The following is a 20,235-nucleotide window of genomic DNA, read 5'->3' on the forward strand; positions in this document are numbered from 1 at the left end:
CGGGACGGGAAGGGGTGGGCGGGACTCCTCGGGGGTGGGACTCCAGCCTCCGTGGCGGGTGGCTGGCGGTCCCGTCAGGTCGGAGGAGGCAATGGCTGCACGCGCTTTGAGGCTGCTGACCGCGCTGCTGGCCGTCGCCGCCGCTGCCTCCCAGGCCGAGGTCGAGTCCGAGGCGGGATGGGACATGGCGGCGCCTGATCTGCTCTTCGCAGAGGGGACCGCTGCCTACGCGCGCAGGGACTGGGCGGGGGTTGTACTGAGCATGGAGCGGGCGCTGCGCTCGCGGGCCGCCCTGCGCGCCCTCCGCCTGCGCTGCCGCACCCGCTGTGCCGCCGACCTCCCGTGGGAGCTGGACCCCGACTCGTCCCCGAGCCTGGCACAGGCCTCGGGCGCCGCCGCCCTGCACGACCTGCGCTTCTTTGGGGGCCTGCTGCGCCGCGCCGCCTGCCTGCGCCGCTGCCTCGGGCCGCCGGCCTCCCACTCGCTCAGCGAGGAGCTGGAGTTGGAGTTCCGCAAGCGGAGCCCCTACAACTACCTGCAAGTCGCCTACTTCAAGGTGCAGACCTGCCCGGGCCCGGGCGGCAGGGATCCTTCTGGGCGTGGTTGCAGATGACCCGGGCGAACTTGGGGGGCCGGGAAAGTGTCCGCGGAGAGGGAACGTAGCCTCCTGGCCGGGGAGCTCTCCTCGGACCCAGGGAGAGCAGGGACCCTGCCGGGAGACCTGCTTCGCCCGGTTCGCATAAGCAGATGGTAACCCCAAAGGTCCAGCCTGGGGTTAAGGCACGGACTAAGCAAAACTTGGCCTTGTGTTCCCCGGGAGCCTTCCCAAAGGGAACTAAAGCGGCAGCTTGGGTTTCTCTTCCAGATTTCATTGTAAGTGCCCGAGTGAGAAGCTAGGACCTTTCTACAGTATCTTTCTTCCGGTTCGCTGTTCAGTGATGCTTTTCCTGCTGCCCGAGTCCAGCAGCTCTCTTTCAGGACGTGAGGTTGCCACGTCGCCAGTAGGGGCTGTCTAACCCCTCCCTGTAGCGGGACCCTCTGGCTATTGTCAGGTTTTCAAAGAAAATGAGTATTTTTAGGAATTCCAGAGTGGCGTAAGTCCAAGTGCATACATGGATTTGGAGTGCCCCTGACTTGCATGATGATGATGATGATGATGATGATGATGATGATGATGATAGCCAGCACATACTTCTAGGCACTATTTTAAGTACTTTGTGTTTATTGGTTTATTTGCCCAGATCCTGTCAATGTCCTGTAAGGTAAGTGCTATTATTAGGCCCATTTTATTGGGGGAAAAGAAAGAAGGAGCTGTGTTGCATATTGTCACATCCATAGTTTAACAGACCTTCGGTTCCACCTAAAGAGAGACTTAGGGAGCCGTGGGGACCACGGACTTCCACCTCTCCACAAGCATTTTGCTTACACAGTTTGCTTACATTCCTCCTTGTTACTTGGAAAAGTACTGTATTTGAAACCAAAATAAGTGGGTCATGTCTTTGGTCATGTCACTTAACAGCACACTCTCAGATTCTTTGACTAACGTTTCCTGAATACCTGCTACATTCCAGTTCTTGTACAGGTCATTAAAATACTTGACTTTATATTGTTTTGTTTTACATCACTTCCTTAGTGAGAATCACTACAGAAAAGGCTACTAAAAGGGTGTGTACATAGGGCGGTGGGAGCACAAAGGAGGGAGGATCTAGCTTCCTCTCAGAGAAACAAGGGAGACTGAAAGAAGAGATGACAATTGAAGTCGGTCCTAAATATCACTAGAGGAGAGAAAGGATGGCCATTCCAGATAGAGCGAGGCCAGACAGGGAAGAGAGTTCTGCAGGCTTCAGGAGCTTGTGTCAGAATCAGGTTTTAGAATGCTAATTCTGGAATGTGGAATAAGCCTTGGGAGAAGGAGAAAGTGGTGGCAGGGCTAACCATTAGGAGATGAGTTGGTGGGACGCCTGGGTGGCTCAGTTGGTTAAGCAGCTGCCTTCGGCTCAGGTTGTGATCCCCAGGTCCTGGGATCGAGTTCCATATCGGGCTCTCCGCTCAGCGGGGAGCCTGCTTCTTCTGCCTGCCGCTCCCCCTGCTTAAGCTCGCTCTCTCTCTGACAAATAAATGAATAAAATCTTAAAAAAAAAGAGAGATGAGTTGGTTGTCCACTTGAGAGAAGGAAATTAGGTGCCTAGGTGCTTAGGGAGTAAAGAAGGACTGGGGTGGAGAGAGAAGATGGCAGGGCAGGAGAATAAATCCATGAAGGGGACAGACTTGTGAGAATTTCTAATTGTACAGTTAACAAAACAGGTGCAGAGGATTATTGACTTTGGGTCACCTAGCTATTTTAGGGTTAGAGCCAGGGCTGACTTCTTGTTTAGCATGCATTTACTAGTACTGATGAAAAAAGGAAAAGGAAAAAATTCTTAGCGTGTTAATAATACCAGCTAACATTTATTAAGCACTTAGTATGTGCCCAGCACCAGGTGTTAGAAGCCGCATGTATACCAGCTTGTTTTAACATTACCAACAAGACTATGAAACAGTGAGTGCTATCTCCAGGTGGCAGATTAGGGAACTCAAATAGAGAGTAAACTTTAAGTGTCTGAAGCCCCAGCAAGTGACTAATTAAACCTAGCTTTGTCACAGGTTTGTCTGTCACCTAAGCCGTGTTAATCATTAGATCATCAGTGATTTATTTTGGCTTCTACATAAGAACCTGTGTGACGTTGATATGCTTGAGTCCATTGCTTTGGGCATTATTGTGGCATTTGGCACATTTTTTTCTTCTCAGATTTCATAACCACTTGTTTTAACCTCATGAGCCCTGGGCTTTGAGTCAGAAGACGCCATATCCAGATTTTGTATAAGACCTTAGGATTTTTCCGTCACCCATCTTTTCCTTGAATGTGTCAAAAACACTTGATTATATTTTTTGAAAAAAAAAAAAGTATCTTCTAGGGAAATCCTTAGGCACAGTGTAATCATTAACTGCTCTTTCTCCCCTACTACTAAATTCTTGAAGCCTTAGACTTTTTTCAGCGCAGTTGCCACTTCTGAATCTTGAGAATATATTACTTGGGCAGTCAGTCTTCCATAGCATTCCTCCCAACAATATGACCTTTGTTTGAAAATAGAATGTTTACACTGTTGAAGGTTTACCTCCTATGATTTGGGGAATTGCAAAGCCTGATTTGGGAAATGGCTGCAATTCTGCCCAGGGCCCTGTGCTCCTGATTTCTGGTATGTAGTTCCTGCAATAGGTGTGTTTTCTGGGGCTGGCGAAGTCTGGCGCATACTGTGGAGTGGAAGGCTCAGCAAGGCTGGGATTTCCTGTTTACCGTGGACTGCCCATTTGGACACAAACCTTCAGGGTTTGGAGGTGAGGGTTATGTTCTTGTGCCTTATTCTTAGATCAACAAGTTGGAGAAAGCCGTGGCAGCGGCACACACCTTCTTCGTGGGCAATCCTGAACACGTGGAGATGCGGCAGAACCTGGACTATTACCAAACCATGTCTGGAGTGAAGGAAGCCGACTTCAAGGATCTTGAGGCCAAACCCCATATGGTGAAAAAAACTTTGTCCCGCCCATTCTCTCTTTTTACTAAAGTGATATTTACTAGGCTTGTTTTCTGATTACAGAAGTAGTAGACATTCATTGTACAACACTATAGAAAAATGCAGATAAGTATAAAACAGAAGGTGATCATCTATAATACTGCCACCTTAAGGAAACCAGTAGTTCATATTTTGGCCTAGTTTTTTTTTTAAAGATTTTATTTATTTATTTGTCAGAGAGAGAGGTAGACAGAGGGAGAAGCAGGCTCCCCGCTGAGTAAGGAACCCAATGCGGGACTTGATCCCAGGACCCTGGGATCATGACCTGAGCCGAAGGCAGATGCTTAACCGACTGAGCCACCCAGGTGTCCCTATTTTGGCCTATTTTTAAAGCTCTTCTAGATCTTAACTTTTTTCCCCTAACTTGGTGTCATACTGTGTATATATTTTTCATCATCCTTTTTGAACTAACACTGTATCATGAGCCTTCTCTCATGTCTTGATTTTCTTTGAAAATACAATTTTTAGTGGCTGCATGATAGTCCATTTTATGCATAATTGTATTAATGTACTGTGTAGGTTTTTGCTTTCACTACTGTAAGTGGTACAGTGTTCCTCGATGTTCTTATTCTTTTTTTTTTTTTTAGATTTTTATTTATTTGACAGAGAGAGACATAGTGAGAGAGGGAACACAAGCAGGGGGTAGTGGGAGAGGGAGAAGCAGGCTTCCTGCTGAGCAGAGAGCCCAATGCAGGGCTCGATCCCAGGACCCTGGGACCACGACCCAAGCCGAAGGCAGACACCTAACAACTGAGCCACCCAGGCGCCCCATCGATGTTCCTTTTTTTTTTTTTTTTAAGATTTTATTTATTTGAGAGAGAGAGAATGAGAGAGAGAGAACACCTGAGAGGGGATAGGGTCAGAGGACAAAGCAGACTCCCTGCCAAGCAGGAAGCCCGATGCGGGACTCGATCCAGGGACTCCAGGATCATGACCTGAGCCGAAGGCAGTCGCTTAACCAACTGAGCCACCCAGGCGCCCAGCCCATCGATGTTCTTATTCTGTTTGTTTAGGAGAAGTCTGTGTCCCATGAGAGATATTGTCTGTGATGATACAGCATTTTATAAAGAGCTTATGTTCTCGTAAGTTTTCATAGTTTAGAAATAGAGATACTAGAAACAATATCAAAATGACTTTTAAAAGTGAATTGTGTAAGGACGCCTGGGTGGTTCAGTCCATTAAGCGCCAGACTCTTGATCTCAGCTCAGGTCTTGATCTCAGGGTCCTGAGTTCAGGCCTCTGTTGGGCTCCATGATGGAGGTGACAACTGCTTAAAAAAAAAACTGTAGATTGTGTACATCTAGTACATTACACAATCACACAGGTTTGGTGGGGTTTTTTTGTTTGTTTGTTTTTTAGTGATTCTATGACAAACGGAAATGGTTATTCACAAGAATGGATGCTGTGTCCCACAGATGGCAAAACCCATTCTGTAATCAGCGGCAGCCCTAACTCCCCCTTATGCTGGAAGGATTGCTCCCATCAGCACAGACCTAATTCTAGCATCTAAGAGTTCTTTTTAATTAAACTTTTATTTTGAACGCTATTATCCCTACAGAAGTGCAAGAAAATTATAGTGAACTCGCTTGTATCTTTTATCTAGATGGAGTTTAATGCTTCTGGGTTTCCAAAGAAACCTGTGGAGACCATTTACAGGAGGCCTTCACTGGGTAGCGGGCACCCTTTTCCGTCCCTAACCTAAGACAGGCCGTGAGGACGCAGGGGCAGGTGGCGGGGGGAGCGAGGGCCCAGGGCTGTGTGCGGCCCGCAGTTGAGTCCCCCTTCCTCCCAGTAGCACCAGTTCCGGCTGGGAGTGCGGCTCTACTCGGAGGAGCAGCCGCACGAAGCCGTGGCCCACCTGGAGGCGGCGCTGCGAGAGTACCTGGTGGCGGACGCGGAGTGCCGCGCCCTGTGCGAGGGGCCCTACGACTATGACGGCTACAACTACCTGGAGTACAACGCCGACCTCTTCCAGGCCATCGCAGGTGCGCGGCCGCGACCCTCCCGCACGCGCGCCCGCCCCCGCCCCCGCCCCCGCGCGCCCCTGCCCACACCGAGGCCCTCGCCGGCTGCCCAGGGCTCCCGGGGCCACGTGCGGACAGTCCCCACTGCTCGCCGTCTTCCGCCTCAGACCTAAATGTAGTACATCTCGGAATCGGACTGAAAATTCCTTGCGCTTGAATTTGTTCCTCTTCCCAGAATTCGCATCCTGAAGATCCAGCTGATGGTTATTCCCCGTCTTTGATTCCTTTCAGATCATTACATCCAGGTCCTCAGCTGTAAGCAGAACTGCGTCACGGAGCTGGCTTCCCACCCAAGTCGAGAGAAGCCCTTTGAAGACTTCCTTCCATCACATTATAATTATCTGCAGTTCGCCTACTATAACAGTAAGGCCTACTTTCTTCCTTCTCTGCCGCTTTTCAGCAGGAAGCCAAAAGCAAGGGAGGCAGGGATGATGGCCACTCTGCACGTCGGCATCTTTGGCTTCTCACTGTGACCTGGGACTCCGGGAGGCACCGTGCCGGGTGACCCCTGCCTGCTTTGTGACAAGCCACTGGCCCCAGAAGCCAATGCTAGTAACCCAAAAAGCTGGGAGACGGAGACCTAGGACCTCTCTCTCGTCCCTTCTAGAACACTGATAATCTGACTCTGATTCCGAGTTCAGTTAGAGCAAAGGCAAGGGTGTACTACCATTTAAACCAGCTCACGGGACATTTTCCAGCCCTTCGTTGTACAATAGTGCGGATGCTCTGGGTGGTGCGGGGTGGGGGGCTGCCAGTATCCAAACCAGCAACAAGTCAGCAGGTCCTCATCGAGTTCCTACTGTGTGCTAAGCATCACCGCATATTCGAGAGTGTGAGGTGTTTATCGTTGCACTGAGACCAACACATGCAAACAAGCACTGCTCCTCCGTGGAAGAGGCCACCTGCTGTTGTAGTGTCCCCATCTTCTGAAAATCTGCAGGGAGAAGAAGATAGGAAGATGGGACTCTTCCTAAAATTGGTCTAATATGAGGCCAGTGTTTAACTGACTTGTGAAATTATAAAGATGTGGGCGTTCGGGTGCCTGGGTGGCTCAGTCGTTGGGCGTCTGCCTTCGGCTCAGGTCATGATCCCAGGGTCCTGGGATCGAGTCCCACGTCAGGCTCCCTGCTTGGCAGGAAGCCTGCTTCTCCCTCTCCCACTCCCCCTGCTTGTGTTCCTGCTCTCGCTATCTCTCTCTGTGTCAAATAAATAAAATCTTAAAAAAAAAAAAAAGATGTGGGCGTTCAGTAGTAGGCAGGCCTGAGGACCCTGAGCCCCTTGCATCAGTTCTGCATTCTGTGTTTGCGTAAATTCTATTCTTCTCATTCTTCTAGAACTTCTCCCTCAGGTCAGGCAGCTGTGGTAGGTAGCAGGGCCACCTTGCCGTGTCATCACCGCCTCAGGCTGTGCTGAGACTCAAGACCAGTGGTGGTTCCTGGTGCCCAGGATTGGACCCTCTCTTCTCAGGCATTTCTTTTTTGCTTTGCAGTTGGGAATTATACGCAGGCTATCGAATGTGCCAAGACCTATCTCCTCTTCTTCCCCAACGATGAGGTGATGAACCAGAATCTTGCCTACTATACAGCCATGCTTGGAGAAGAACCAGCCAGATCCATTGGCCCCCGTGAGGTGAGAGACTTGCGTCAGTTAGAGGGCAGAAGAGTGGCTGGGGGGTGGGGGGTGGGGGCAGAAGTGTCTGGTAGTGCTCGGGCAGCGGCCAGGAGGGGGGGTTGCCTGGGCCGGGCACGAGTACACTGATGCACTTGTCACTCAAGAACCAGGGAGCAGCCTTACTCCACACCATCGGGGCCCAGAAGTCTGCCATCTGAGTTGTAAAAGAAAAGCAGAACCGCAACACAGGCTCCCCTTTTCCCCTTTCTTGGTACCTCTGCTTTGAGATTTGCTGTCATTTGGCCAAGATCTATCATTTTTTACTTCCAGCTAAATTCTTTTTTCGCTCACCTGTTTTCTTGCCTGTTTCCTCCCTGTCCCTTCTCTGAGCTCTCCCTCCCTCAGCATCACTCCCAACTCAGCTCCCAAGCAGACGCAATGACCAAAGTGAAATACACTGACGTGTTGACAGTGGTTATTTCTAGGTGGTGGAATATGGGTGATTTTTTTGTATCTTGCCCATTTATGTTTTCTAAATTCCCTTCAGTGGAATTACAAGTTATTTTTTGTAGTTAAAAACACGAAAAGTTCTTTTTTTAACTCAGTGAAATACAATCCTATGAACCTCGATATTTGTACATACGCCTTTCACAGACCCTAGACCCTCTCCTTCTTGAGCCCAGAATGGTGAGTTGGATTTGAAGTCACTGGTCTGGGCTCCTGCGCTTACAAGGATGTGTGATCTTCTGCATGTCGTCGTGTGGGATCTCAGACACCCTGCACTGCCCCTCTGAGTCTCCGTTTCTCCCTCTATAGAACGCGATTATGGTTCTTACTCTTTCTTCAACCCAAGATGAGCGCGAGAGGCAAATGAAATACCGAGTAGAAATGCACTTTGTAAGCCAGCAGGCGTGGTACGAGTGTGTCCCAAGAGTTGTGTGGACAGGCAGCATCCCAGGGGTCTTTCTGATGGTAGACAAGTAGCCAGCGGCCGACTTCCTCACCTCTGACCTCAGCCACCTCCTGGAACAGGGGGTGGGTGGCCTATCGTGGCTGCAGTGATCCCTGACTTCAGAACAGGAGACTAGGAGTGAGAGGAAGGCGAGCCTCAGTCACCCATGTCCTGCAGGCTCCTCCCAAACCCTAGCTACCTTCTATGTAAAAATGTAACTTTGGACCCGTTTTTCATTTTATTGGAGGAAAAATATGGTAAATAGCATTACTCTAGAGGCAGCTCATTTGTTTATGTGACGAATATTTGGGACAAATAAGGGTGCAAGAGCAGGCGCACTCCCACGCCACTGGTGGGATTATGAGTTGGACCGTTCGTTTAACCGGCAGTTCTGCCCCCGGAGATGGGCCGCGCAGCCGTGTCGCACGAGGATGCAAAGGCAGACGCGCCCGGACACGCGTCAGAACCTTGCTGCTAAAAGCAACCACCCGAACCAAGCTAAATGCCATCCATTGGGGAACTGGCTTAAATGAATCGTGGTAGATGCATTCAGTGGTATGCGAGACAACCATTCTATTGCGTGAGTGGGTTACTATCCAGCGGTATGAGATGGTCTCCATGATATTGTTGTAGGTAAAGGAAAAAAAAAAAAAAGATCTAGAACTGTATATTCTATCGTATTTATGTTTTTTAAAATACATATGTACTTTTTAAGTCGTCAACTTTGTGGACGGATTGACAAGAAACTGTTCATCAGCTTACCCCTGAGGCACGGGCCTACAGGGCGGGGGTGGGGAGGGAGACCTGTTTATATTTATGCCTGTTGATACTTTGTGGATCTCTTCTAGCTATAGGTGCATTACCTTCCTGTCTTTTTGAATGCCATCTAAAGCACACCTCAGGGACTGACGATACAGAAGGGTACATAATCCCGAACTCAGAGAATACTGTAGTAAATCTAAGAGTGGCCATGGATGCAAGCTGGAGTGGAGGAAGGACGTAATTGACTGACTGGCAAGCCACCGGAGGCTTTTCAAGAGGAAGTGCTGTTGACATTTGGTTTTAAAAGCCTTCAGGAGGTGAATGAGGCAAGGGAAGGCCTGTGAGATGGAGGACAGCATGTGCATACAACCCGGACAATTGTCCCACATGCATGCAAGGTGATATGAGGAGTTACAGGAGATGAGGCCTGGGAGGGTCAGATTCGGAAGGGTCTTGAGTGCCCTGACAGGACCTTGGCCTCTGTCCCACAAGGCAGACAGTGGTGGGCGCTTGAAGGGTTTTAAGCAGTAGTCCAGGCAGCCGTGCAAGGCTCAGAACGGGAAGGAGCTGGAAGCAGGAGACCAGTACAGGGCTACCGTGGCGATGCAGAGGGGAGCTGCGGGGCCGGGGGAGACGCTGGCTGGAGGAGGGAACTGGCTGGGTGGAGTAGGAGGTGGCATTGGCAGAATGGCGGGGGGGGGGTGGCGGTTCACTCCTCTCTCTGCATTAGACACAAGTTTCCCGCTTGGGAGACGCAGGCATGGTGCTGCCCACCTAGCTCAGGAGTGCACGGTGGAGCGGGATGCTTTCCTCACACATCTGCCCTGCCTGTACTCCAGCCCCAGGGGGCTAAGCTTTCCTCTGTTCGCCGAGAGAAGGACGTAGAGGATGAGGCGGCAGTCGACTTCCCGGTGTGGTGGTTGTGGAGCTTACCATTGAGGGTGGCTACCTCCCCACACGCGAAGGGGGGCATTTAGGCTGCAAAATTCCTCCATAGCTTTTATTTTTATTTCATTCGATTCTCATAACAACCTGCTGGGGTGGGGCTACCAGCCTGCCCTGAAGGGAAAAACCCAGGTTCTTCCTTCCTAGCTCTGGAACCCAGAGTCTCTTCTCGCCTGAGGACGTTACCTTGTAGTTGTCCTCTCTGGCCACCAGGTGGCGACAGTCTGCATTTGCGATGGCACTTCTTCGGGTCTCTGTCTTGCTGAGTGAAGACCTTCCCAACCCCCACTTTATGGTCATATTAGTGAGTTTGGGGCAGAGAGGGAAAATAAACCACTTTTAACTAGAACCCTCCTTCGGGAAAGAAAGTAACTAGCATTTGTTGCGGGCTGCCCCAGTCCACATGCTGTGTGGTTCAGCCCCCATCATCTCATTTAATCCCCACAGTGGCCGTGGTAGGGGGCGCTATTCTCCCATTTTAGAGATGAGAACATTCGGGCTCAGAGAGACGGGCTAGCTCGCCCTGTGGCCTGTGGCTGAGGGTGGCGGCCCGGGTCCCTCCCTGCGTTGTCTCAGCGCTGGCGCAGTTCCCAGCTCCTTGCTCCTACTCCATGAATCAGTGCCGAGCGAATAAACGTAGGCGTGGGATTTGCTTCCTAGCAGCCTCAGGGCCGCGGGAGAGGGTTTAACGAGAGAACGCACCGAGCGTGGTGTCTAGCACTTGGTGAATCACTTAAACTCCTTAGGAGAAATTTCCATCTCCCTGTTGGGTAAATATGCTAGATGATGTAGGACTCATTGAGGTCTTGCTAACATTTTCCTTACTGCCTTCATCTTTAATTGCAACTGATGATGTCTTCTTTCTCTTTTCTTTCCTCCTCCTGCTGCTTGGAGACTAGCAGGGCACCTAGGGAGAGAGGTGGCCCCAGAAGGCACTTAGTCTCCCAGCCCTGGGTAAGCCCTCCCTGTGAGCACGTGTGGGAAGGGCCAGAGGGCCCGAACCAGTTGCTGCAGCTGCAGCCGCCCTGCTCCAGGAGGGATCCATCCAGTCTGTTCAGAGTCTCAGGGGAGGCAGTGGGCCTAAGGAAAAAGCTCCTGGCCTTTAGGGTTTGAATGTCGGTCCCTGCTCCCTTTCCTTTAGTGTCAGCTTAAACAAGCCGCCTATCCCCCCCTGCACCTCAGTGTCTCCATCTGTAAAACGAGGAGCACGGTGTCAACGTCAGAGGTGGCTGTGAAGGTCAAATGAATAACACATGGGTCACCCAACATCTAGGTCTCCTGCCTCCCCGTCGAACCCCTACGGAAGTCAAGAAAGAACTCTCCTTCTTTGAGGAATATTTCCACATCTCCTGAGAATCCTCAGATTTCCTGTCTCAGTGATTAACGGGGGGCACGGGGGGGCGGGTGTTATGTCACCCTCAGCGGAAGCAACCCTTAACACAGGGGTGAAGCTGCTGTCCCAGACGGGAGAACAGGCACAGTAGTGGTGGTGGGAGAGGAAGCTCAGATCACACTGGGAGCAACAGCATGGAATGCGGGGTTGGGGGCCCCCCGAGAGTTAACAGGGCTGAATTCCAGGGCATTCCTTCGACTTTGTTTCCTCAGAGTGCCCGGGAGTACCGACAGCGCAGCCTGCTCGAGAAAGAACTGCTCTTCTTCGCCTACGATGTCTTCGGAATTCCCTTTGTGGATCCGGTGAGCCCGGATGCGGGAGTCGGGGAGGGCGGCTGGCTGTGTGACTCTGTTTGGGGGGTGGAGCCAGACACGGGATCTGTGAAACCCGTGGATGAGAGACAGAGGAAGACAAAGGGGAATTCTGGGCAGCCAGAGGTGACTCTAGTTTGGAGACTCACTTGATCTCCTGCAAGGAGGCAGCTGGATTCTCCCGGAGGCCCGAGTCTGTGCAGAGACCCGGAAGATGAAGCGGGTCACCCTACAGCGTTGATTTTTCTCCTGATCTGCTTTTAGGATTCATGGACTCCAGAAGAGGTGATTCCCAAAAGATTGCAAGAGAAACAAAAGTGAGGACCCTGAAGAGACTGCATGACTGGAGCGGCCTGATAAGCACTTGAGGCTTCCTGAGCCCAGGCAGATGTGCACTCCTGGAAGTGGGGGGTGGGGGCGCTGGTCCAGGCTGGGAAGCTGGGGTGGGAGCCAGGGTGGCCCCCGGAACACAGTCCTCAGAGCGGCTGTGCGCACAGGTCCGAACGGGAAACAGCCGTCCGCATCTCCCAGGAGATCGGAAACCTTATGAAGGAGATTGAGACCCTGGTGGAGGAGAAGACCAAGGAGTCGCTGGATGTGAGCCGGCTGACGCGGGAAGGTAAGAGGACAGCACTCCGGCCTCTGGCTATCGTGGAGGCAGCAAGGCAGGCGTCCCCGCGCTAGCTGGCCGGCCCCGGGACTGGGCCTAGACTCACCAGGACTTCCACCCGGAGAAGGCCTTCGGGGAAGTACGACTCCTGGGTCACAGCAGCGCTAGTTAAGCTCACTGCAGTCAGTGTTTATAGTGCAAACCTCATCCGGTCTCCCCACTTCCATCATGCATCCTGCTACCAAGCCTCCAAATCTGAGGTCTCTTCCGCCCTGCTCCGCCCCCTCCAAGCTGTGCTGACACTGCTTTTCCTCGCCTCTCTCCCCAAGCCTCTCCTCTTCCCATTGCTGCGGGTCCCCTGCACCTGCTGTGTGCACTCCTGTCCCTCCTCGATCTGTGCTTCCCCTACCCCTGCAGTGGCTAGACCGGGCTTCCAAACACGCAGACCCTACCCCTACCCACCCTGCCTGCTGCTCGAACTACCTGCTTCTACCTTCTGTTCGTGTGCCCTGGGCTGCTTCTGTTCCTTGGGCCCGTCTGCCCCCGTGGCTGTGCTCCTGCCTGTCCCTCCTCCCGGTACCCTCCCATCGCCTCTGCCCACGAAGCCTTAATCTCCCTGTCCTGGGGACCCTCTCCCTTTTTGTTTGGAACTTTCACGGCAGCTTTCTTTTTGCTTGCACCAAGTCTGCCCGTTTGCATCGTTGCTGGGAGAGGGGCCGTGTTCAGGTGTGAGACCCTCGCCTCGCACGCGGGGCCTGGCGCACACGGGGGCTTCAGTGAGTCGCCTTCAGTAGGTCCCCAGCACGGAGGGACACCAGGAGAAATAGAAGAGAAGGTTAGCCTTTGCTCTATAGTTGCTTAAATGAAAAGTGGGTGATTTCACAAGAAGAGCACGTGGAAAGAATTTGTCCCGCATTCCTTGGTTTTCAGGCAGCTTTCACTCTGTGGTTTCTCTTCTGTGGGGGAGGCTGGCTGGGCAAATTGAGGTCCTCGTTGGAAATAAATGCTGCCGGTGCCTGGTGCGGTGGCAGCGAAGATTCTGAGCCTTCCCTGTGTGCCCGGTAGTGTGCTGAGCTTTTAACTCGCCTTGATGCTCTTTACATCAAGCAAGCACCAGTCTCAGGAGGTAGATGCTGTCTTACAGATGAGGAAATGAAAGCTCAGGGAGGTTGAGTAACTTGCTGAGCTCACACAGCTAATAGGTGGAGGATTCAGGAGTTAGACCCCCTTCTTTTTGATTCTGGAGCTCAGGGTTTGAAGAATCTGTTGGCGATGTTCCCTCAACAACTGGCGAAGGCCCAGAGCCAAGAACTGTTTGGGAGAGGAGCTAGGACTAGGGCCTGGCACTCCCGTCTTGTCAGCTCCAGGTGCTGTCCTCTGAGCCATTTGCCACCTTTGGAAGTGGCCGGATAGGAGGTTTCTCTGGTGCCCTGGAAACAACTGGAATTTCTATTCCCGTCCGATGGAGAGTGTCTGGACAGAGCTGCCGCTGGACTCAGCCCAGTCTTGCCGTTGCTTTGCAGGTGGCCCCCTGCTCTATGAAGGCATCAGTCTCACCATGAACTCCAAAGTCTTGAACGGTTCGCAGAGGGTGGTGATGGACGGTGTAATCTCCGCTGACGAGTGCCGGGAGCTGCAGAGACTGACCAACGTAAGGGAAACCCCTGCCTCCCCGCGCCTCCCCGCTGAACTCGCCTGCCCCTCGCTGCACACCGGCGACCACCTCTTCGCGGACCCTCAGCTGCCCCAGCTAAGCCCCCCTGTGTTTTGGGCCTTGCAGGCAGCAGCGACCTCAGGGGATGGCTACCGGGGTCAGACCTCCCCACACACCCCCAGTGAAAAGTTCTATGGCGTCACGGTCTTCAAAGCCCTCAAGGTAGAATCAGTACTCAGCATTCTAGAGTGTGGGGAATGGGAGAGGGGAGGCTCAGGCCGTGGGGGGTAGTGGGGGGTGGGAAAGGTGAAGGTGTCTGCCTGTTGGATTCCAGAGGCCACTGGAAGGAGGAGGAATTAAGTTGAGGAGGTTGACTTTTGCGTCCTGGCTGGTGAAGCAAGTGTGATCAAAGTGAGGCAGGCGAGACAAGACTGGTGGCCAGAGCTGGGAGAGGGCTTTCTGTCCACAGAGAGGAGCGTGGAGGAGGGGCAGGTGTAACACGGGAGCGCTGTCACGCGTGGGAGCAGAGCAGGGGGCCCGATGCCTCAGTGGGCTCTGTTGGCCCGCCGCCGGGCGTTCAGGGCAGCTGACTGCTGGTCTCCTTGGCAGCTGGGACAGGAAGGGAAAGTCCCCCTGCAGAGCGCCCACCTGTACTACAATGTGACCGAGAAGGTGCGGCGCGTCATGGAGTCCTACTTCCGCCTGGACACGCCACTCTACTTCTCCTACTCCCACCTGGTGTGCCGCACCGCCATCGAAGGTGGGCCTTCTCCGTCCCTGCTGAGCACACGCTGTGGCCTGGCGCGGGTGCTGAGGACACGGGCAGGAACGGGATACGGCCCTTTTCATCCTAGCCGGGGCACCAACACGAAATGGGGCAACCCCGTGCGATCAGTGCAGCGGAGGGAGTTCCAGTCCGTCCACCAGGGAGTCAGGAGGACTTCCTAGAGGAGGTGGTGACCGTTGTGCAGGATGAATAGGAGTGGTGGAGTGCCCAGGTGATGAGAGCATGTTCGAGCCAGAAAGAACAGCACGCGCAAAGAAGTGCAGGCATTCGGCAGCCTGGTGGGGGGGACTAAGAAAGTGGCCATTTCTGGGGCGTGGGGTTGAAGGGGGAGCAGTCCGTAAGTCAGATAAGGCTTGGACAGGCTTTCAGAAGCCACACTATGGAGAGCTACATTCAGGGGTTTGTTTTCATCCTGTAGGCCACTGGGTCTCAGCAACGCTCCTGGGCTTCCAGGCGTGTAGGTCAGTCATGAGCGATGTTGCAAGTTCTGTCACAAACTGTTCGGTACCAAATCCGTGAGAGACGGACTTTTACAAGTCAGAGCAGATGCGAGGTCACTCGTCGTCCGCTCTCTCTCTCCTGCATTCCCTTTGCTGTCCTGAGGAGGGATGAGGTGTGGCCAGTGCCCCGGGGTCACACGTGGCCCACAGCCCCATCTGTCATGCCATTGCCTTCGGAGGCCCCGGCACTGATGGGCCACTAGGTGGTAGAGATGAGAGGGCTTTATCCGCCCCCCAGAAGGTCTGGAGTGCTCTCGAACTCTGGACACACCTAGAGGAACGTGTCAGACACAGCCATATGTGTCGTGGCCTCTCAAGGTGGGGGCCGGGCAGCGGGAAGCTGGGAAGAGTCCTCAAACGCGAAGGACTCGGTGAGACCTTTGTCTTCACGAGGTTAGTTTTGCCGCTTTGTGGTGAGAGATTTGGAGAACGTGGATCAAACCAGAGGGCGGGAAGCTGGTCAGCAGCGACCGGGTGGGCAAGGACAAAGGCCCACCTGGCCAGTGGCGGTGGGAGTAAGAGAGGAGAGGACAGGTGAGGGAGACAGAGGAGGTGGAGGGACAGGGCATGGCACCTGGCTGGACAGGTGGGGACAAATAAGAGGGATCTACCGTGACCGGATGGTGCCACCAGCCTGCTCTGGGGGTGACGGTTCCATGTCATGAATGTGCTTGCCTAGCATTTTACAGTACGTGCCGTCGGTGCCCTTTCACGGCCTTCCTCCTGCGTGGCTTCTCCCCCTGCGGAGCCCTGCGGAAGCTAACTGCTTACCTTTGCTCCTGTCTGGTCCCCTCTGTGCCGCCCTCATCTCGTCTCCCGCTGCAGAGCGAGGCTCACTGTGCCCTGCATCCTGCCACCCTCCTGACTCCTCATTTTCATCTCCCGGGGGATTTCTGTTTTGTAAATTCGAGCCAGAAAGCTGGGGTCGTCCCGCTGAGCCCAGAACCTGCCCTTGGTTAGAGCCTCCCAGCCAAGCTTGCTGCACCTGCTTGGCCCACCAAGAACCTTGCTGGGAAGCCTGCAGATTCGTCTGCCCCCGGGCTGATGGCTTAGCCAGAGACCCCCTAGTTCACTGGCCATTCCCACAGACCCAAAGGCATTTGGGAAGCACCCCCCATGCCAACAGGAGAGCTGCAGTGTCTCCTGAGGTGTCCCCACGCTAACGTGCGTTACCTCGGCCCCAGAGGCACAGGCCGAGAGGAAGGACAGTAGCCACCCAGTCCACGTGGACAACTGCATCCTGAATGCCGAGGCCCTCATGTGCATCAAGGAGCCCCCTGCCTACACCTTCCGGGACTACAGGTGCCCGCCCTCCCTCTGAGGTCCCCAGTCCCCTGCGCCTTGCCCCGTCCCCAGCACACAAACACACGCACACACACAGGTGTGGGGCCAGCTGTCCCCAGAATCCAGTCCCCTATCCCCACACCCTCTGGCCAGGCAGGCGGACAGAAAGGGAGTCATTCCCGTGTGGTGTGATGAGGAGGACAGTGGGTTCTCTGGAGTGAGGGTGGAGGGTGGGGAGGCTGTCTTCCCATGGCGGGCCCCCTCCCCCTGCTGCTTGAGAGCCCCTGGAGATGTGGGAGCCGTGGGCTGTCGGGGGGACAGGAGGAGGCGGCCCATGGCGAGACCATGTCTGTCCTTCCCAGTGCCATCCTTTATCTAAATGGGGACTTCGATGGAGGAGCATTCTATTTCACTGAACTAGACGCCAAGACTGTGACGGTGAGCGTGCCCTCGTGCCTGTCCCTGGGGGCCAGAAACCCTCACAGTGCGGAGTGCCAGGGCTCCCCTCCTCAAACTGGGGGGCTCAGAGATATGTCGCTCACTCCTCTGACTGGCCACCTTTTCTCTCCAGACCCTAGTGATCCCGTGTCCCCTCTGAAGGCAGGTTACAGTCTCCTGTGTACCCCCCACTCTGTGTCTCCTTCAGGCAGAGGTGCAGCCCCAGTGCGGGAGGGCCGTGGGATTCTCTTCAGGCACTGAGAACCCGCACGGGGTGAAGGCTGTCACCAGAGGGCAACGCTGTGCCATCGCCCTGTGGTTCACATTGGACGCGCGGCACAGTGAGAGGGTGAGAGCGCTCGGTGGCACTGGGATCTGCCCCTGGAAGGGCCCCGGTTCAGCGTCCCCCTTCCCAGTCTCCTTGCCAGCGGCTTAGACATAAGAGGGACACTAGGCCTGGCGTCCACAGAGACTCCTCCTGGTCACGTTGCCTTGTCCTCCCTGGCCCTTCTTCCATACTGTAAATGGGGCTCCGGGTTGGGGTGCCAAACTGGGGGGTGGTGCTGGCGCTCGGTCGCCTGGCTGGGCAGCACTTCAGCTGTCCGCCCAGAGATTAGGACCTGCTGGGAAACAGATGAGCTCAGAGGCCATGGGGAAGAACCTGTTGCCTCCCAGCAGTAGCACCTGAGAGCAGGTGAGCGCCTGGTCCAGAGGCCTCCCTGAACAGGCAGGGGTCTGTCCTTGCAGGACCGGGTGCAGGCGGATGACCTGGTGAAGATGCTCTTCAGCCCAGAGGAGATGGACCTCTCCCAGGAGCAGCCCCAGGAAGCCCAGGAGGGGGCCCCCAAGCCTGTAGAGGAGTCTCTGCCTGGCAGTGAGTCGGGACACAAGGATGAGCTCTGACAGCGTCTGGCTCGCTGTGGAGGGGTGAGCGGACCCACCCTGAGGAACTGTGTCCTCCACCGGGCGGCCCCCGGGGGCTGCGGTCTGCCGCCCGGCGGGACCCTGCTCGCAGCCGTCCACACGGTGCTACCGTTCTCGGAGTGGACATGGCGGGACGGCCCTCTTGCCTCCAGACCCGGCTGAGGGCTCAGGACGCAGGCCCGGAGCCGCCCCCGGGGGCCTGCTCAGGCAGCCGAGTGACAGCACTGCAGTATTTAAGTGTCTGTGTAGACAACCAAAGAATAAATGATTTGTGGTTTTTTACCCGGGAGTGGGTTCAGAGAGTAGGAGTACGGCTACCTGCCGCCCGGGCTGGAGGCCACTCCAGGGCGGCGTGAGGGGGTCTGGCGGGGGGACCTCTGCGGCCTCGGGCCGGACACCGAGCCCCAGGCCCCTCAGACCTGTCATCTGCGGAATGGGGATGCCGGTCCCCACTCTGCCCGCCTTCTGGATGGATTCGGTATCGGATGTGACAGCCCTTTGTAAACTGGAATGCTCTGGATGAATGGTGGGGATTATGACCAAGCTCCCGCCGGCAGCCAGCTCGGGCACATCGCCCCCGCGTCGGCCGCATGCGTCCTGCTCTGCGGGCCGGCCTCGGAGGCCCTGGACCCCAGGAGAACACACACCTCTTGGAGACAGAAAGGGCACAGGTGAAGATTCTGCCCCTCTGGCCGCAAGCCCATCTCCCCTCCCGGGCTTGAGATGCCGTGGGGTGTCGAGTTTGGGAACCCGTGCTCTGGTCCTCACTTATTCAGTCAACCAGTAGCCGTTGGTTGAGCCCAGTGCTGCCGGGACCACGTGAGCCAACGAAACAAGTCCCTGCCGTGACACAGCTGCTGTTTTAGTAGGGGCGACAGGTAATACACACATGTGCGCGCGCGTGCGTGTCGGCCTTCGAGGTGGCCAAGGAAGCCAGTCAGGCCCTGAGGAGGGCTGAGCAGCACAGAGTGGGCAGGAAGGGGGACAGCCCTGCGGTCACGGTCTCAGGGCCTCGTCGGTCCCTGTGGGCATGTGGGCCGTGCCTCAGTGAGACAGCAGAGGAGTGTCAGCCTCGGGGAAGGGTGTGTGTGCGGAGAAGGGGCTTTGGGGCAAGGGCGAGACAAAGAGAGGCGAGGGAGGTTGCTGCGGTCCCCAGCGGGAGGGGAAGGTGGCGTGGAGTAGGGTGCTGGTAGGGGAGAGGGTGGAAGAGGGCAGGTTCTGGATCCATTTTTGAGGTGGAGCCGACAGGAGTTGCTGATGGGTCAGGTGGTGTGAGAAAAAGGAGCATCAGGAAGGCTTCCAGCCTCCGCAGTGGGAAGAAGGGAGCCGCCTGCCCTCTGGCAGAGGAACCGCGGCGGGGATGGCGCTGGGCGTGGACGCCGGGAGCCCGGTGTCGCATGTGCTGTGCTGAGTTCCAGGAGCCTGGAGCCTGTTAGGCCTCCAAGCAGAAATGTCAACTACACAGTCCGGTGTGTGGACAGGGAGTTCAGGGAGGAGGAGGGGGGGAGCCATCACTTTGAGAGTCGTTGCCGGCCGTGGATGGTGTTCAAAGCTGGGAGACTGGGTGCGCATGGACAGGAAGAGGCAGAAGACCGACCCTGCTGGAGGCAAGGAGGCTGGGGGTCCCAACGGAGGACAGGGGGCCAGCCGCAAGCAGGGGACCCGAGAGGGGTCTCAGGAGCTCAGCCCTACGTGGGGACAAGGACAAGCTGGACACGCGACGTGGAGGATCAGCCGTTCTGAAGTGGGGAGACAGCATCATATGTGAGCGCGCTCAAGGGCAGGACCTCACGGGGATGGTCACTCCTCTGCTAGTCCCTGGTGATCGCATCCTGTTTGGTGACGCACTCGCCGTAGGGAGAGAGGACACACTGATGGAAAGAGCATGAGCTTTGCCCCCGGGCTGAGCTGGGTGAAGCTCACTTCCATCCTTGGAGTCGTGTGAGGCCAGAGTGCGTGTCCCCCGCAGTAACATGGGGTTGTGGTCCTTACCGCCCAGGATGCCTGACCGCAGTAACGAGGGAATGCTCGGAAAGCACCTGGTGCAACGCTTAGCACGTAGCAGATACTCCACAGAACAGGAAACTACATCAGTCTGATTCTGGTCCTCCAGAGGCTTCCACACCAAGGCAGATGACCTTTACAATTTCAGTGTATGCTAACCACACAGAGCCAGCCAACTGTCTCAGTTTAACCCATGAAGGGCCAAAGGTTTTCAGTGTCTGGGCCTGGGATAAATACATGTCATGGGGGCGGGCTAGTGGTCCAGGCAAATGGCAGGGCTCCCAGCAGGGGTGCCAAGGACAGCCTGTGCTCAGGGTTGTTTGGGGAGGAGGGGGCACCCCCCGCAGCCACACATGTTGCAGAGATCCCACCCCACCCCCACCCTGGGTGAAGTGTGGGACCCAAAAATGAGGCTGGTAGTAGG

The 20,235-nt window shown here is 55.0% G+C and overlaps 1 protein-coding gene across 3 annotated transcripts; it reads left to right on the plus strand.

Moving 5' to 3' along the window:
- Positions 1-43: 43 nt before the first annotated feature.
- Positions 44-18,089, plus strand: P3H1 (prolyl 3-hydroxylase 1). Of its 3 annotated transcripts, XM_035018832.1 has the most exons (15): positions 44-556; positions 3,409-3,561; positions 5,408-5,597; positions 5,868-5,999; positions 7,126-7,265; positions 11,512-11,601; positions 11,875-11,927; positions 12,108-12,229; positions 13,744-13,871; positions 14,001-14,096; positions 14,484-14,634; positions 16,346-16,463; positions 16,808-16,883; positions 17,092-17,232; positions 17,631-18,089. In XM_035018832.1, exons 1-15 carry the CDS (start codon positions 92-94, stop codon positions 17,784-17,786), a joined length of 2,211 nt encoding a protein of 736 aa, XP_034874723.1. In that variant the 5' UTR covers positions 44-91; the 3' UTR covers positions 17,787-18,089. The 3 variants fall into 3 exon arrangements, with proteins under 3 accessions (XP_034874723.1, XP_034874724.1, XP_034874725.1); XM_035018833.1 differs by lacking the exon at positions 17,631-18,089 and having other exon boundaries at positions 17,017-17,105; XM_035018834.1 differs by lacking the exons at positions 16,808-16,883; positions 17,092-17,232; positions 17,631-18,089 and having other exon boundaries at positions 14,729-16,463.
- The last annotated feature ends 2,146 nt before the right edge of the window (positions 18,090-20,235 follow it).

Source organism: Mirounga leonina, unplaced genomic scaffold (assembly GCF_011800145.1).
Source record: "Mirounga leonina isolate KUSES-001 unplaced genomic scaffold, KU_Mleo_1.0 Mir_173, whole genome shotgun sequence".
Classification (NCBI taxonomy): Eukaryota; Metazoa; Chordata; class Mammalia; order Carnivora; family Phocidae; genus Mirounga; species Mirounga leonina.